The 18084-nt window shown below is 39.4% G+C and overlaps 1 protein-coding gene and 2 long non-coding RNA genes across 7 annotated transcripts; 2 read left to right on the top strand and 1 right to left on the bottom strand.

Annotated features, from left to right (window-relative positions):
- Window positions 1–17971, bottom strand: LOC143896370 (uncharacterized). 4 transcript variants are annotated; one of them, XM_077404214.1, is made up of 5 exons: window positions 17824–17971; window positions 10236–10529; window positions 3339–3503; window positions 1897–2103; window positions 1–1714 (listed from the first exon to the last, which is right to left on the bottom strand). In XM_077404214.1, the coding sequence occupies exons 2-5, from the start codon at window positions 10291–10293 to the stop codon at window positions 1635–1637; spliced, it is 510 nt and encodes a 169-aa protein (XP_077260340.1). In that variant the 5' UTR covers window positions 10294–10529; window positions 17824–17971; the 3' UTR covers window positions 1–1634. The 4 variants fall into 4 exon arrangements, with proteins under 4 accessions (XP_077260340.1, XP_077260341.1, XP_077260339.1 ...); XM_077404215.1 differs by lacking the exon at window positions 17824–17971 and adding an exon at window positions 17154–17354; XM_077404213.1 differs by lacking the exons at window positions 10236–10529; window positions 17824–17971 and adding an exon at window positions 5528–5661.
- Window positions 2019–3497, top strand: LOC143896372 (uncharacterized). 2 transcript variants are annotated; one of them, XR_013256623.1, is made up of 3 exons: window positions 2019–2154; window positions 2441–2722; window positions 3308–3497. It is a non-coding gene; the product is annotated as an uncharacterized LOC143896372 (long non-coding RNA). The 2 variants fall into 2 exon arrangements; XR_013256622.1 differs by lacking the exon at window positions 2019–2154 and having other exon boundaries at window positions 2161–2722.
- Window positions 4179–5946, top strand: LOC143896371 (uncharacterized). The gene is made up of 2 exons (XR_013256621.1): window positions 4179–4683; window positions 5484–5946. It is a non-coding gene; the product is annotated as an uncharacterized LOC143896371 (long non-coding RNA).
- Window positions 17972–18084: the final 113 nt, after the last annotated feature.

Genomic DNA, 18084 nt, shown 5'->3' with positions numbered 1-18084 from the left:
TAATTAAACATCTTTCCTTTTAATCTTTCTTATACATCATTGTCATCATTTGCCTGTACATATTCCGTTTAATTGTTTTTATCTTTACAGCTTCGAGCGTGGCTCGGTGGCCCAAACACGTGACACTTATACAATATTTATAACTAACATGGTGCCCTGCTTTGTTAAATTACAGTTCTTTCTATTCGCTTCCCGCGTGTCTCCCTCACGAGGAGATCTCTTCGGTATGACGTTGTTATTATAATATGCACCCCTGGACAATGATCCAACCCTCCTAGTTGGGACGAATTAAAAGAGTCATAGTTGTTTAAATTGTTTTGCGCGCGCGACATATGCCTGCATTTCGCAGATGTAATTAATTACGCAATAGATATCATGAATATTTAGTGTTTCTAGTTGTCAAACTCATTTAATATTCGTCAGTAACTCCGCTCGATTTAATTAAGAGAAAATTTTATTATATGCAATCGGGCATTCGGCTAATTGTACACGATCGAATTACAAAATAGCTGGTGCTTTATTGAAATTACTTGTACTAGAAAGGGCCGTATCATTGTTCTCCAGGAGTGGACGTACAATGTCATACGCTTACGTAAATATTACATACACATATGTATATATATATATATATATATATAAACATACTACTTTGCGAGGAAACACGAAACATTATAATAAATAACTTTATATTCATACACAATTCGGAACTATATGGTAATGACTGTGGCGATGGCGTAGTAAAGGAATATGTGCCTATATACAATAATAATATTAAATACGCCCGTATAAAATACAGCGTGCAACAGGTCAACTTTCCTGATGTCTTCTTAAACGCGTGTCTGACGAAAAAGCGACGACAACGAGCACCCAGTTGAAAAGCGAGAAGATCAAGGACACTTGATACCCTGCTTACACAACGCGGTACGTATCAATTAAAACAAAATGTCTACGAAAGAATCTGGGTGGAAAAAGTGTATAAGTGTATAATTACGAATTCTAAAAGATGAAACTCATAAGATATACTTAATAAAAAAGAAAAAAATATCGTAATTCGGATATAAGAAAAGATATAAAGATTCAAATTCATAAAGCCAGATTCACGTTTTATTTGTAAAAGATGTAATTTACATTTTAAGAGCGAATCGATAAACTTAAGAAAGTATACTTAATATTTAGAACGCTGAATGGTATCTAACTATTTAGTCCATCATGTTTTAACTTTTTACTTATATCCTTTTTCCCAAAATGTCGAGTACCGATACAAAAACCCGGTTTGAAGATGCATTTTATCAAGATCGTATCCTAGAGCGTGCGCGTTTATTTCCCTTTATTATCCTTATCCTTAAGGATTGAAGATGCATTTTATCAAGATCGTATCCTAGAGCGTGCGCGTTTATTTCCCTTTATTATCCTTATTTAAATCTTTTTAGTCCCTATAATTGCAATTTTATTTGGACGCAGATTCCTCGAATACAATCGCGAATTCGGCTAATTCTTATCGATTATGACTTATCATTAATGTCTATTTAGCGAGACTGGAACGATTTCACCCGAGTGGGTTACCATGGTCGTCAAGCGACAGCGAGGACAATGACGAGGAGGATGACAAGATTTCCGGCGAGTCTGTCCGGTAGTTAGGTGGAATCCTTGTTTCGATTGATTGCCTGAAGCTTCGTCCAGGTCTCGCCGAGCGCTTTCGCGAAATGATCGTCAACTGCAGCGCAAAGAACGCTTAAGACTGGTTCCAAGGTAAGGCGAGGCTAAGACAAGACTGGATCCAGATTGGTCCAGCCTGGACCATGGAAGCATCACCCAAGGCCGGTCCATGCTGAATCCAGAATGTCGCGTCTATTTTATCCCTCACGGGACAAACGTTCGATATCTGTCTGTACTTACCAGTCAGGCCGGTTTCCTTGTCCATAGGAGTAGTGGCGTTGAAGACAGCCGCGTACTTCTTCGGACCCAGAGACCGTTTGAAGTGCTCGTCGATCGCGGGATCGCTGACGCCACCCGCCGTCCTGATGCCGGTCCTCTGTCCACCCGAGGCCGCGGTAGGCGTCGTCGTCGGCGTAGGCGTCATAGCAGTATCCTCGATTGTGATACCTGAAAAAAAAAAAAAACGTGGATAAATCCTTTCATCGTACCTCATTTGTTGTACGTTAATTCTATATATATAGAATTGTACGTTAATTATGTTAATTATATAATTCTAATTATATAATTTTCAGACTGTTATTGTTTGTAAAACATACGTATGCGTAAAATTGTTTTTATCGTTTTACAAGTAATATCAAAATAAAAATTAATAAATTACAAAAGCAGATATAATTTAAGAAAAAGATTATAAATGAATCTGTCCACTACTAACATAACAGAAATCTGGATATCCGTTGGATTACCGCAATTCCGTTTGTAACTAATGCGAAAATGAATGTTTCAGAAAAGTACGTTAACACGAAGGAATGTTACGGTACCATCGGGGGATTACTGTATTTCCATTGAGAGATACTTCGCATCTGCACACCATCCCAGTGTGCAGCGGGCAGTGCATTGTCACAAAACACCCTATACAGACACCTCTGACGACAATGGGGAACTTGGAAGATACCTAACAACGGACTCTCTCTTTCTCTCTCTTGGCACAGTCAGAACCATTGTTAGTTGAAACAATTCAATAAAAATATTCGAATACCTCGAAACTCGGAGATGAGTTCAGTTGAAGGTAATTATTTATATAAAATGTTTCATGCTATATATATATATATATATATATATATATATGTATAATAGTAAAATTGAATTGATTTTTTTTTTATTTTTTATTTATCTTATAAGTTATACTAGAGCTACAAATACTCGCTTTGGCTACCCATTGCCGCTACGAAAATTAATTTAGGTTTCGAAATGTTCAGTATTCAATCTTTCCGCAATTATGTTTTTATTTTGACTCTATTACGAATCATCTTACTTCATTCTTCTTGTAAAAATTAAAAATACTGCCAAAAGAAATATGAATCTAAGTAAAAGATCTATTCAACGTTGAAACTTTACGTTATCATTTCTCCGCACGAATTGAAATTGAATCTTTATTTTTCATTGTTCATAGAACTTTGTAATTTTACATAACGTGCATCTTTTTCCGACGTCAAAACTATTCAAGATCGGAACTTTATATTTTTCATAATCAGTCACGTGAAAAACTAAACGCGATCTTTATTTTGTGTCGGAATCTTCAGTCATAATTTTATCTTGCACTTTTAATCGATATCGAAAGATATACTAATCACATCCCTTTTTTTCTTTTTAGGAGTTTTTCGTCGTTATTAATGATCACTTACCAACTTGCGGCGTGGTAGGAACGATTACACTCGGTCTGCTGTGATGATGATTCGTTCTTCCTGCTGACATGTCCAACGCTTCGCTTTGAATCGGATCTCTCCTACGTTCCTTGCGCCACGCGCTGCTTGGCTTCCGATGCAAATTCGTCACCTTCGGTCTCTCCTCTGCAATACACGAAAACACCGAAAATACCACTGTGAACGCACTATTATCGTTTGACACGTCAATGAAAATTTTGACCGAGGAGCAACTACTAATCCGACGAAGAGTCAGATAAATACTCGATATGAAGAATCCGTTATATCAATTATTATTATTTCATATCGATCATGCTCAGCCCGCTAATTCGCTTCGGAGCGATGTCTCTGCTCCGCTAATGTATTTCACTCTGAATCGAACCACTCCGCACTTGCACCTTTTCGTTTTAATTTAGGGCCTGAGCAGAATGGCCGACTTATAACTTTAAATCTTTGTTTTTAGCAACGCACAATACTGTCTTGTGTCTCAAGTCTTATAGTTGACACTTCGTACACTCGTTTAAGACTTGAGACACAAGACAGTATTGTGCGTTGCTAAAAACAAAGATTTAAAGCATAAAACATTGTCTTAACATTCTCATTACAAGTCAGCTATTCTGCTCGGGCCTTTAAGGAGTACCCAGACAAAATGCAGTCAATGAGATTGGCTACGCTATACGTCTCCGAGAGTTTGAAAACGAAATACACGCATTCAAAGAGAAATCCTCCGAAGAAAAACTGCTGGCTCGTTTCCCTCGACTTTGTCGGACTAAAATGGAATGTGAAGATCGTCAACGTTATTTCGAATCGACGATCATAAAGTGGGGATGGTAAAGAGTGGTGGACATAAGAGAGCGATTAGGCTGGTTGTAAATATTTTCGTCAGTATTGTCCATTTAGACAAGAGAACGTATAAGCGAAAGAGCGTATAAGCGCGTGTGCGTGAAAAAAGCAAGTTTGATTGGCTACACCGTGCAACCGAGCCTCGTTCGTGTTCCACGCTTTCGACAGCATACCTAGAATTCCTCTCTTACGTATCATTTACCACGCTTCGCGACGAGACGCGTTATCGATCGGAATCTATCGGAAATCGCGAGGGTCGTCTATTTCCGAGCGGTGGGGTATCTAAAATTGGAAAATCAATCAAACGAGACAACCCCTCGCCACGATTGGTCGAGATAGAACGGGAAGATGAAGGAGGAGGAGAAAGGAGACAACGAAGGACGAGAGAGGAGGGTAGCAAAAACGAGTTCGGTTCTCAGGATCGGCAGGAAGTGCCTAATAGCCGTGAGAGGATCATCAAGAAGATGGCGAAACTGGTTTAGAGGTGCGTACCGTAGGGAAAAGATGAATGGACCGTACAGAGTTGAACGAAAACGGAGTGGGAAGGTTTCCTCGAGAATCAATTAACGTCTCGATATGTACCGCTGATGATAATTAACGAACGTGCATATGAGTCTCGTCCCTTTACGACTCCAAATCATAGGGCAAACGTAGCGTCGTTTCCGCTGCTGAAGCTACCCAGCAGCGGAATAAATCGGGAGAGCCGAAGGTCCTCCTTTTAGTTCGTAAATTTTAGAGGGGGGGAACACTCTTACAACATCGCTCGACGTTCAACATCCATGTACCTCTAATTGCATATTTCATAATGCAGTATATTTTGTTAATAATACTGTTATTTTCAACACTATTCTGCAATTGCCACAATCGTAAAATCGTAAAACACTAAAATGGAATACCGAAGAGTTGAACGCCAAGCGAAATGCCGTATTTAGTAAGATTCATCATATTTCGATGAGTATAGACCCTAATAAAGAATTCTATTTATTAATAAAATCTATTTCAAAATTGAATGATTATAATATCTATATTTCTGAAATTTAACATATAGAATCTTAGCACGCCTCAAGTGCTTGTAGAATGAATAGTTTCTTACAAAAACTACTCATTTATTTTTTGCGTTAACAAAAATCGATTATAAATTTCGCCTGAAAGCTATACACTATCCAATTTCTGTCAAACAGATCTGATTGGCAATAAAAACGTCTCCAATTTGTTCATTGGCAAACCTTTTACCTGAAATTTTTTCTTTATAATAAGTTTTCATATTTGTTTTTATAATTTTAGATCTCTTCGGATCGCATTTCACCGTGCCTTACAAAATGACGTACCTTCCGATTTGCGAGGCAGTCGGAGGCTATCAACTTTAAGCCACGGCTGCCAGAGATGCCTTCTCTTGCACGGGAGCTCCATTTTATCGGTCTTTGGAGCATTAATGGCAAAGTCAAACTGCGGTATCGTCTTCTCTTACGATATATTGAACGAACACTTGACCAGCAAGACGAAAGTTTATTTCATTCTCCAAAACGCACTGTGTATTTTTGCGAGGGTTATTCAGTTATCACTGTGCGTTCTTCTTCGTAATATAATATAGCACAGTTTAAAGTTAATTTTATAGTATATTAATTTTTATAACGGTACGTATAGTTTTTTCTTCTATCGCGACTATATATCACACAATTGTAACGCGAGAAACGAATGGGCTGAAGATGGAGGTGCGTAAATAAAATTCAAAGAAAGTATGGCGATATTTATGATAAAACAAGTTATCTTCGTCGACACAATGCGCCGTTTTCCTGACGCACGATTATCTGCTAAAAATAATCAAGAGCATGAGCTGGGTGTTCTTGTGTTCTGCGAAACACAAATATCAACGGTGCATCGATTCCGCTCTTGCACAAATCCCTATATTGAAGTTTCCCAAACGGTATACACACTGATCGTTTTCACCAGCGATTAAATTAAATAAATAACAACTATAGATAGTCTCAACGAAGATTATTTCTTGACATAACTCTCGATGCACTTCGCCACTTTGATTCTCGAAATGAAAAATTTGCGCGACATTCTCACTAAAAATCTCATTATCTGGAACATTTCTTCTTGCAGAAGCGCACTGATCTCTTCTCTAATCCGACGATTTATTTACTTTCCGGGCACAGTGTCACAGCTTCTGATAATCGATACAATTACCGCTTCATCCGCTCGCGAGTAGAAGGCCGCGTTCGCGATCGCGGCGTGAGACGATCGAGACATCAGGGAGAAGATCGCGGAATCGCCACGGAGAATCGGAAGAACTCAGGATCCAAAGAGATTGAAGAAGATGCGGTAAACGAGAAGGAAACGGCAGCGGGACCGAGAGAGAAAACTCGAAAACCGCGAAAGGCGGAAAACGGAGCGAGAGACACGCGAACACGCACAAACCCACGCTCGCTGTTCGGCGTAGCCGCGACTAACGAAACGGTCATTTAACGCAATCGCGAGGTGCGCACAATGACGGAGGAACGACGGCGACGAGGATGGAAATGGCGACGACGCGAGGAGAAGCCGCGAGATAAAAAAGCGCGTCCTCAAAAAAAAAAAGAAAGAAAGAAAAAAAAGAAAAGCGCGTCCCTCAAAGGAGCGCTCGCGGTTTCGTGAATGCGCCACTCACGACTGTCTTAAGATTCATTCATTCATCCGCCGCCTCGGCTCGCCCGTCCGCCGCCACCCTTCTCCCCGTGCAACACGTGGGATCGAAGGAGGTTGCATTTACACGTACACACGCATACGCGAGCACGCTGGGCACCGAGGGTATCCTGCACGGATACGTCGCGAATTAAGCGTGTATTTATAAGGTACTATAAGCGCGCACGCTCGGCTGGAAGCCAACTCGTCTCTTTTCTCGCTTTCTCTTTCTCTCGGCCTCTCCTTCTCTCTGCCTCTCTTTCCTTTTTTACAGGTAGGTAGGTAGGTAAGTACGATATACTGGGTGAGCGTAGACTAAAAATTCGCATATATATGCCTTTTGATCACTTAGGAGCCGATAAAATAAACTGAAAGCGCTCGATATAATAGTCTGACCCAAGTCACACTAAAAAACGTGATTATTCGTTCAAGTTACATATGTATGACGCACGGCTTGTTTCAAGCATTCTAACGAGGGAAAATAGTCTGAGGAATTTGTGACGTTACATGACGTAGTCATTAAGCAATAAAGATACGGCGGAAAAGAAAAATTATTGAACCGAGAACCAATAGTTAACAATTCTCTCCAATTTCCGTCTTTCTAATTTTAAGATTTTCTTTACATTGACTAAATTTAAAATTAGATCAGTTCGATTCGAAAGACGTGCGATAATGTTGATCTGATATGTACATATTAACATTAGGGCAAAGTTCTATTATATGTATAGGATATAAAGGAAAAATTTTGAAGACTAAGAAATCGACATTTTACTCGAGCTCTTCTTCCAATTTCTAGAGATTAGGAGATTACATGGACTTTGAATTAAATTAATTCGATTCGAAGAACGCGTTCGATAATTCGGCGCGACCCTGTATGTGCGCAATGTAACCGGCGCGGCGCATCGATGCGATGCACGCGCGAATGCGTCGAGTGAAGTTGATAGCATGCGTTTATTTTAACCCTTTCGATATCCATGTACCAACCGCATATCATGCATTGAGTTCCAATGACTCGAATGCAAAAGAAAAGAAGAAAAAAATGAAGGAGAGAAGAGGCGCTAATGCCTTTATATAATTTTTCTAATTTTTGCAGTTTTTATCTTTTTATTACATAGGATTTCATAGCATAAAATCGGAATATATAGGATTTTCAAAATTGATAAATGAAGATAAAGCGGTCGTGAAAGTAATAAAATTTAATGGAAACCGATAATATTGACTCTTATTCATATATATCTTGCAATAATATTATTTACATATTAATTCATATTTTTGCATCTGCGTTAAAAATCTTAGATCTTATATTAAATATAATTTGTGTTGTATATATATATAGCGCCAGTCGTAATTCAACGTTCATTTGTCCGTGCGCATAATTTACTAGAATTATCTAATTTGCATCATTTCGCATTCATTATTCGAGAGACAGAAAATACAATATACGAGCCGTAAAATATATGCGATAGAAGGTTAAGCAGTCATGGCACATTCTGTCTAAACTTCCTGACAAAATGCATCGGTGTAAGCGAAAGATTGTCGCTCCGTTGATGAATAAAACTTCGAGATCAGCAAATGTCCGACTCGCGTCGTGCTGAACACATGTACTTAATCTGCAATACGTGGAATCGCAACTATAAACGGCGACTATGCGGAACCCGTTGTGACACTCCGAAGTACCGATGTGTTCAGCAAACGTATCCATCATTTAAGTAGGATTTAGTTAAATGCGCCCTATGATAAATAAAACTATCTTGTTTTAAACTCCTTAATTAAGTCAAATAATTCCTTTAATCAAAGACAATCGATATTATCCCATGAGTTGTAATAAATAAGCAAATAATATTATATGTATGTATATAACGCGCGCTATATCACTTGTTACATTCCTTTCCTTTTTCTTGCAAATAATTCTATAATATTAAAAACTGGCAGTCTTTTTTGACGTCCTAACTAGTAGAGAAATCGAATAATTTAGAGTTTTGAAGCTCTATCAAAACCTTGTACCTTGTTTCTCATTTAGCTTTTAAAAAAATATACTATCTTTCTAAGTTCCACATATATACGGTGTGTGTTTGATTAAAATTTTTTTGATAACTATTATTTAAAAGAATAACTAAGTTATATTCCTCATGTGTATACACATAAAACGTATATATATATATATATATATATATATATATATATACTATCAAAATACTTAATTTTTTATCATAAATGTTTTACTACAACTAAAATGTATTCCACAGCATGATTTCATGCCTCCTAATTTCAGTATATTCGCGCTAAATAGCAGATCATTCCGCAAACAGGATTTCGTAAGTCGGACAGTTGAATACAAAGCGAAGAATGCGATTGCTCACCCGCGATCGCGCGATCGATTCCATGTAAAAACGATTGCGCGTATTGTGACAGTATGTTACGATCGCGAATTTATGTCGGGTAATAGCACGTTGCATTATAACTCGGCGCCCGCGATAATAATAGCGATACCCACGGCGATTCGCTCCAACTTGCATACGAACGAGCCTTCGTTAACGTCGCCGTGTGCACGCGCGTAAAATATAGAATGACTATTGAACAAATTATGCGAGGAATGTCGGCGGCATGTCGAGTAGTTGTCGTCGTTTCTGAAGTCTGTGCATTCCGCGCGAATTCGATCGCATTTCATTGTCAAGCTATGTCTTTATACCGCGCGTTCCCATCAATCTCAAGCATTAATATTGTCTGGATGAGAAATATGGATGAGAAGTGCGTTTCCTCAAAAAAGTGGATCAACAAAAAATACGAGAAAGGCATTCCGACATAATTTATGTGAATGACAATACGGTAGAATAACGATAAGTCCGACTGAAATGGTTCGTGTTGAATTCAAGGCGCCTGATGCCTTTGTTCTACTACTGCCTGAAAATTTGTGAGCTCGAAATATACTTGACATACTTTTTTCTTATGACCGAACATTTCGTTTTTAAGACTATCATCACGAAGATAATAAAATCTCCGGGTTCCCCTAACGTTTCAAGAATGACGTAACTTAATGCGTATCATTATTGCTAACGAAACCGCCAACAATCCCGCGATATTCGGCGAACTTTATGAGGAGGAAAGAAAGAGAACTACACTTCTTTGTGTGTATTTATATATATATATATATATATATATATATATATATATATATAACACACACGGCAAGAAAAATATTATTTTGTAAGATTTTAAAAGAGAGCAAAATTATCTTTCAATGTAATGTAATTTTTTTTTCGTTTTATCAAACTTTCTTGGAATGTTTTATGTTATCATTCCTCGTATTATCGAGAGAGTTCGGGTCCGCGAAATGAGAATCACGAAATGAAATTCCAAAAGGTGTGAACTGACCTTGCACCATTGTCGCCGCTCTGGAAAGGACGTCCAAGGCACTCTCGACAGCGGACATATCTTCCTTTCTTCGATCGTTCCGTCCGTGTGAATTTTCTCCTCCTTTTTCTCCTCTATTCGTCTCCCCTCGCGCGTCACCCTCGCGCGAAACTCGCGCGCACCCTCAGTACGGTTCGCGCGTGGATCGTCGACCTTCCCTTCACGGCGGCGGCGCTCCCTCCCTCGTCGTCGTTTTGTGCCAAGGATACGTCGTCCTTGTCCCGTCTGCGTTTCCACGTCGCAAAATCAGGCGCTCTGTATAGGGACAAAAGTCGAACTTTAACTGTTTGGGCCTTCCTCGCGGCCGGAGGCGGTGCAAATAAAGTAAAACGGGGATTAAAAAACGTGACATTGTCTGTGGAATGCGGACCCCTCACCGTCGACGCCCCCCTCCCTCTCGCGGGAGGATCCCCACCCCCACGGCGCTCCTCTCGCGGGACCTCTTCTCGCGCCACGTATCTATAAGCAATGGGATCGACACGTTTGCGTTCGTGTAGCACGTTAACGTCGATTGATAATCGCTTTAATTAGATGTTACGAGTGTCTCTGCAATTTTCAGCAACGTATCGCCGGAGGAATTTCGCTTAATAATTGTCAAATTATAAACGATTAAAATAACTTCTTTTAAATTGTATAAAATTAAAAATATTTTAAACATTAATAATTTTCAAATTATAAACGACTTATATAGCTTATATAATTGTAATAGTATTCATATCAAGTACATGATTATCTGATAAAATTTAATTAAGACTGACAGTTCTCTAACAACAAGCTTCGTATAATGCATTTCGAGTTTAATTGCGAAAAACATTCAAAAATAATTTAAATCGTCGCAATTGAGATGATAGCTTTTCCCTTATTTGATGCTAAATCAACCGCCGGTTTAATAGCAAAAACTTGGTCAACGGAGAAAAATACTACAAGAAAAAAGTAACTCAATTACCTTTCCATTTCTTTATAGTGCTCACATTCTTCCCAAGTTACAAAATTGAAAGTTGTATATTTTGAAAAATTCATGGAATTCAAGTATGTAACTTATTGATTGACTACTTGACATTTCTCAGGTATATCGTGGCAGAAAGTAAAGAAAGACAGATACGAAATGACAATAAACAATGTTAATCTACTTAAAGGGATATAACGCTATCACACCTATCGTTATTTATCAATAACGTTATTTAATAATAACGTTCTACACGAGTAGAAATAAGGTGTCAAATAAGATCTACGTGACAGTTTAATCAGACGCGATGATTGAACTCCTTCCATCAATGTGGAACTTTTGACGGAATTTGCAAAGAATGTGTTTAACGAAAGATCGATGTTAAGATATACGTTTGATATGATCAGGAAAATACGTTAATAAGGTTTAGTCAAACATTCTACAAATTTTCCATATATGATAAGCTTACAATTTCCTCGTTATGTGTTTTGAATTTAGAAATACAGATACTAGAGATACTAGAGATACTATCCAATTGAAATTCTAAGTAGAACGTCAAATAATATATCTACGTGACAGTTTAGTCAGGCGTGATGGTTAAACCGCTTCCATCAACATAGATAGAACTTCAACAGAATTCGAAAAGAATGTGTTTGATGAAGAATTGATGTTAAGATACATATTCGCATAATTCAAAAAATACGTCAATAAAACTTGTTGTTAGTCAAACATTTTACAAAAAAAAAACCATCCCATATAATATACATATATAATATAATACAAATTTTTTTAAATTTTTGTACCGTGTGCCTCGAATTTAGAGACACCATTCAATTTCATATTTTTAATAACAATTGGTCGATTTCTGCCTTCCGTGAATCTTTTTTAAATATTATACATTTCTCCTGCAAAAGAAAATGCTTGATACAATCGCTTTCGCTTTTCGCGCTCTAATATTCTACAAAATATAAGAGGGACGACAATATCTTCGAATATGAAAATGAAAATAGAAGATCGCGGCTGGTTCAAAGCCATTGCTATCCGCCGAATCGCGACCTCTCTCATTCCTTCTCATTCTCCTCGCGTGCTTTTCCCGCTTCTCGCAACACTACCGTACGGTCGACATCACGATTTCATCATAACAATATAAACAGCCTTTTATCCACCTCCCTACCGCTTTGCCCGCTCTGCTCTTTCCGGTGCTTTGGTTCTTTCTTCGTTCTCTTTAGAAACTTGCAGATTTTGCGCGAACCGACGAAAATCGTCGAAAAAAACGGCTTTATATACCTATTTTATTCATCCTTTAATTTACCATATAAAGTAGTTTTTAATTCTTCATTAAAAATTAAAATGCTCGATCTCATTAAAATTGAAATTAATCGAGGAAATGAATTTTAAAAAATAATAATTAAAAACTCCGAAATTACGACAATTCCCAAATTACGAGACTACAAACGAGACAGAAACTATACTTCGATTATGGATATCATTATAAAATGTTTCATAATAATTAACTTTAACTGCCATTTCGCTGGATTAAGTTTAATTTATCATAGTTATGATATATATATATCAACTTATTTTACGTTGCTTTTATCAATTTAATCAGTCTCGAAATTCTGCAAGCTTGTTTATTTTTTTAAAGGAAATCTCTCGATTAAGAAGGCACCGCCCGTATTCGCGCGTCGTCGTATTTGTCGAGTTTCTCGTGTGATAAAACCACGAGATAAAGTTGAGAGGATCAATCTGGTTTACAAAGGTGCGCCGCGCCGTTCCTCGGCCGTGCCCCTTCCTCTCATTTTTACACGAATGCCGTACAGTGTAAACCCTTTATGAATCACGGCGTCGTCAGCTGGCGTGCTATTTAAACGAAAGGACGGCCCGAATAAAGTGTATCGCGCGAACGCGAGAGTCACTTGCGCATAACGCGAACGTCATTGTGCGTGAAATGACGCGCGTTTGTAAATATGATATGAATCGATATGACAGCCGCGGAATGCGGAGGCGTTACCCCTATCAACACGTCGTATACGCGAAATTCAGCTGTAGTCCATGTAATCCATTTACAAACATTTTTACTTCACTCTCTTCCTCGATCGACTCAATTCCATTCGGGAACGAACCTGATCTTTTTACAGATTGAGTTTCTAACGATGCCAAACCGAATAAGATTTTAATGTCTACTATAACTTCAGTCAATTATAAATATATCGAATTTTGTTTGTTTTCAATTTAAGAGTGCGAGAATTCACCTTCATATTACCGTTTCTATTATTACGTACTATCCCGTATAGCGTAGTGCAATACTTATGAACTAAACAGATCATCACGTTCCAATCAGAAACATGTTAAAAAAAAATTAAACTTTGTAGATCTTTCATAGGGTGCGTTTCGATATTCACTGTCGGTACTGAAAATCTATAATTTATGTCACACGTACGCTATAGATTTTCAATACTGGCAGTGAATATCGGAATCAGGGTTTAAAAGACGCGCGGACAATGCATCTCGATAGAATCATATGAACTGATTAAACGCTTGTTTATACGCTGGATTTTTTTCAATTGGAATTTTTATATTTAGATTTTATTTTTATGGATCGAATATACCGATCCATAAACTACGAGGATTCAAAATGTATACGTGCTCAATGCGAGAGCGTTAAATTAACGGTGTGCGATCCACAGAAAAAATGGTCTTCGCATCTTCGCCGCTCTAACCACTCGATCGACAGATTATTCCCACATGTTATCTTGACCAAAGATTCAATACTGGTATACATAGTGTTCCGAAATTATTGCCTTTATAAAAAAAAAGCACAGAACTCCAGAAGCTAAGCTGAAAGTGAACGTTGTTAATATCGTGATTAATAATTTTCAAATGACATATAACGAGACATTCCTGAAAGTCAAAGGACTTTCTTCAAGTAAAGTTCTCCTTGTTTCCACTTTAATTATAAATGGAAATTAACATGATTTTTATACGGATTACCCACAAAAATGTTTATCTAATTGAATGTCGAAAAGTTGTTTAACATCGTAAATATATAAACACTTATGTACAGTTATGGAGTCATTTTAAAAACATTTAAAATTAAAGATATAAATAGATAACCAAAAGCTTGTCTTTAAAAAATGTGATAGAGATAGTAAATAAAGATTTATTCATCAAGATATTAAAAATTACAAATTTTTCCTACAGATCCTAAGTTTTCACGAAAAGAGTAATTTTGTGTTTCGTCGAGTAATCCGTACACCCTGTATATATGCACATATATATATACATATATATATGCACTGAATAGCACGTGGTATGCGGGCGATTATACACGCGACTGCGGAGCCCGAGAATGCAAGAGCTCGAAATCGCTGATCGAGATTTCTCGTCGAACGTTCTCGTTGACAAACTTATGAAAAAAAAACTTCAATCCGGATAAAAATTATATAAAGTCTGCTTGTATGTACATTAAATTTCCCATCTTAACTGCTGTCTCTCTCTCTCTCTCTCTTTCTTTGATTTTGTCCACATGGTATTTTTGTTGTTAGCAAAACATGGCAATGTAATAAAACCAATTTTTATGTACAGATACGTTTTATCGGAATTATTGCGTAAAATTAGAGAGATCGAATAATGAATACGCGATGTTTTACGGTCGACTTCTTGGGAAAACGTCCAACGACAAAGCGATGCTATGCGATGCGTTGCGTAGATTTATACTTGCGCGTTCGCAAAGTTAACAAATCGACCGCCGTCCAAGAAAAACAATAACGTCGCGGTATGAGAGCGTGAATCGTAAGAATCGCAAGACTTCCATTGCGACGGAGTGACGAAAAGGCGTGACAAAATTTCAGGAATGGAATGAACGGAACGCGCGCGAAGGTGCATTAAGTAACAAAGAAATTTTCGAAATGAAAGATCTACAAAGGGAAGGTTGCCTCGCTTTTTGAAACACGTTTTTTTTTCCTGAATTCCCGAAAAAAATTTGTTTGGCTGTTAAGCGTAAACCAACGTTTCACTTGCAACGACTTTTCCCTAAACAAAGATCGGCATGATCACTCGGAGAAAAGTTCGACGCACCCGATGGAATTCCAAACGCGAGCGCGTTCCATGGAATTTTTACGCGCCGACGAACGAAACATCAAGCGAGCTAATCGTTTCTCTTCCATTTGCCGTAATACGTATATATACGGACGTTGCATTTCTACCGAAACGTAACGTGATAAAAAAGTACGCGACGAACACGAACACTAATTGTAAGTTACAAATATGCGAAGAAATAAGTGCATATCTTCTCTCGAATGTTATTAAAAGTAACGGAGTAAAGATTTAATTATTTAAAATTAAAAAAAGAAAAGAAAATTGAATATCTTGGTCTGACTTCACGGTAAGTTTTCTGCTAAAATGCTCGGCAGAGGAAGATAACTAAGAAACGTCTGATGCTTTCATTTGAAAGGAGAACAAAGTTCATTGCTATACCGTAGATGCGTAATCTCTTATAAATGTTATCATTTTATTGCGTTTTTTAAATTTTCAAATTTTCTGTACGTGTGAAAGTCGCAATTTCAGGAAAGAGAGAAGGATAATGAGATCAAATGTATCCTTACTCCAGATGTAAAAGAAAAATAAAGAAAAGAAGTTACTTAAACACCTAATAATGAAATCGAATGCATCTTACTCCAAATATTATTGAAAATAAAAAAAATACTTAAATCTAATAATAAAAGCATACCTTGCTCCAAATGTTATTAAAAGCAGAAGAGAAAACAGACTACTTAAGTATCTAACAATGAAATAAAACGTATTTTACTCCAAATGTTATTAAAAATAAAAAAAGAAGTTACTAAGTTTTCTGCTAAAATACCCCGGCAGGAAGATCGCCAAGAAACATCTACCTTCGTTTGGAAGAGAACAAAGTCCGCTGCCGTAGATTTAATCTCTCATAAATTCCTCCGCGTCTAGCGCACTTTCTAAATTTCTAAATTTTGCGCACTTGCGAAAGGAGTAATTTCGGCGAAGAAAAGATAGACCGAGTAAGACCGTAGGAGGGTATGGGAAGGTGTGTCGCGGACGCGATAAATCGTAAGCGAATCGTCGCGAATAATCGTTAAGGATCCGTTTTCGTTCGCGAAAATTTGAATGCGTCCAAATCACTCTACCGAGTCCCAGCGAGTTCGGGCCTGAGTAGAATAGCTGGCTTATAATTTTAAGACAATGTTTTATGCTTTTACAAATATTGACACTTCCTTCGTGCATATACGTTTAAGACGTGAGACACAAAACAATATTGTGCGTTACTAAAAACAAAGATTTAATTTAAAGCATGAAACATTGTCTTAAATATAAGTCAGCTATTCTGCTCAGGCCCTTCCGATGAACGCGACGAAAAGAATTCCAATCGCGCCGGGTGAATTCGAGCATCACCATTTTAAGAAACGCCGATCTCGGGGACTTCGCGTGATCTTCGTAAAATTCGCCAGCGTGGAGTTCCATGCGGATTTGGCGATACGCGGAGGGCATCGCGCGCGAGTTTCTCTCGTTTCTCCCGAGCCAGACGACTCGTGTGATTCGCGATTCGCTAATCGTACGAAACTTCGTCGCGAGTTCGCGGTTCACGCTCGTTTACCATTCATGCCGATTTGTCAACGCGACGGTTTTTTTTTTTCCACGAGATCAAAAAGCGCGAAACAGTCAATTTGCGTAGACCCGCGTACAGAACTGCCACACTGTACAAACGGATGAATCACGGATTCGCAAATAATTGCGGACGGTTTGTCCTGGCAAACGCGACGAATCTCTCTCGTCGCGGAAATCGCCGCGAAATTCCGAGACGCGAGCGAGACGTCAAAACTGTCGTTCTCGTTTGTGACTTTCTCGGAACGATCTCGCGGGGGCCGGCGAAATCGTTCGCCCGTCGCGATGGAAATCGCGTATACCTGCCGCAGAAATTCTTCCGCAAACCTGACGACGGGAAGAGGCGCCGAATCTCGCGCGTCTTTTCGACGTATGCCTCTCTCTCTCTCGCTCTCTTGAAAACGACCCGATCACCCCGCGATCGCACGAGGCGGTTTCTCTCGAGCCTCCGGAATCGCCGACGACTCGGGAGGATCGTCGAAGTAAAAACCGTCGACGGCGACGGCGACGGCGACGGCGACGATGACGGGTCGGGCGCGCTACTCCGAGCGATCGTCGTCGTCGGCGCCACCGCCGCGCGGCGCGTCCCTCAGTCCCTCGACATTCGCGGGGAATCAATAGAGGAATGCGGCGTAGCGTAGAAGAATGCAAAAAGAGGCGAGAGAAAGAGAGGAAGAAAAAGAGCGAGAAAGAGCGAGCGGGAGAGCGGGAGAGCGAGAGAACGAGAGGAGGGAGCGCGGCGAGGCGTACGCGCGCGGAATTCTATTCCAGCGGGGGGGGGGAAGGGAGGGGACGAGGGGGGGAAGATACCGCGCGGGCCGGCACGTCGTTTATTCCCGCCGCGTCGCCTTTATTTGACAGCGCAGCGGGCCGTGCGGGCATTTTCCGTGCTCGCGCGCGCAAGTACGTATCGATGTATCAATGTATCATGCGCGTGTGCGCGTTTATCAACGTTTTTATGTTTTTACTCACCCGCGGCTCTCCGTCGCTCCCCCGACGTCGTCGTCGTCGTCGTCGTCGTCGTCGTCCCCGCGTAGCCGACCGTGCGACGCGATGCGCCGTGCCGCACCTGCGAGAGATTCTCTCGATTGTCGATTCTCGCAGGTTTCGCGCCGCGAACGGGTTGGCTTGGCCCGCCGGCGCGCGCCTGACGCCCCCGGGTCGAACGCGACGTACGATGTACGATAACGTACGGCACACTCACGTCGTCGGCGCGTCCGAGTGCCGCGGCCG

Source organism: Temnothorax americanus, unplaced genomic scaffold (assembly GCF_048541705.1).
Source record: "Temnothorax americanus isolate GAGA-0224 unplaced genomic scaffold, ASM4854170v1 Scaffold18, whole genome shotgun sequence".
NCBI lineage: Eukaryota > Metazoa > Arthropoda > Insecta > Hymenoptera > Formicidae > Temnothorax > Temnothorax americanus.
This window is presented reverse-complemented; position numbering and strand designations above follow the sequence as displayed.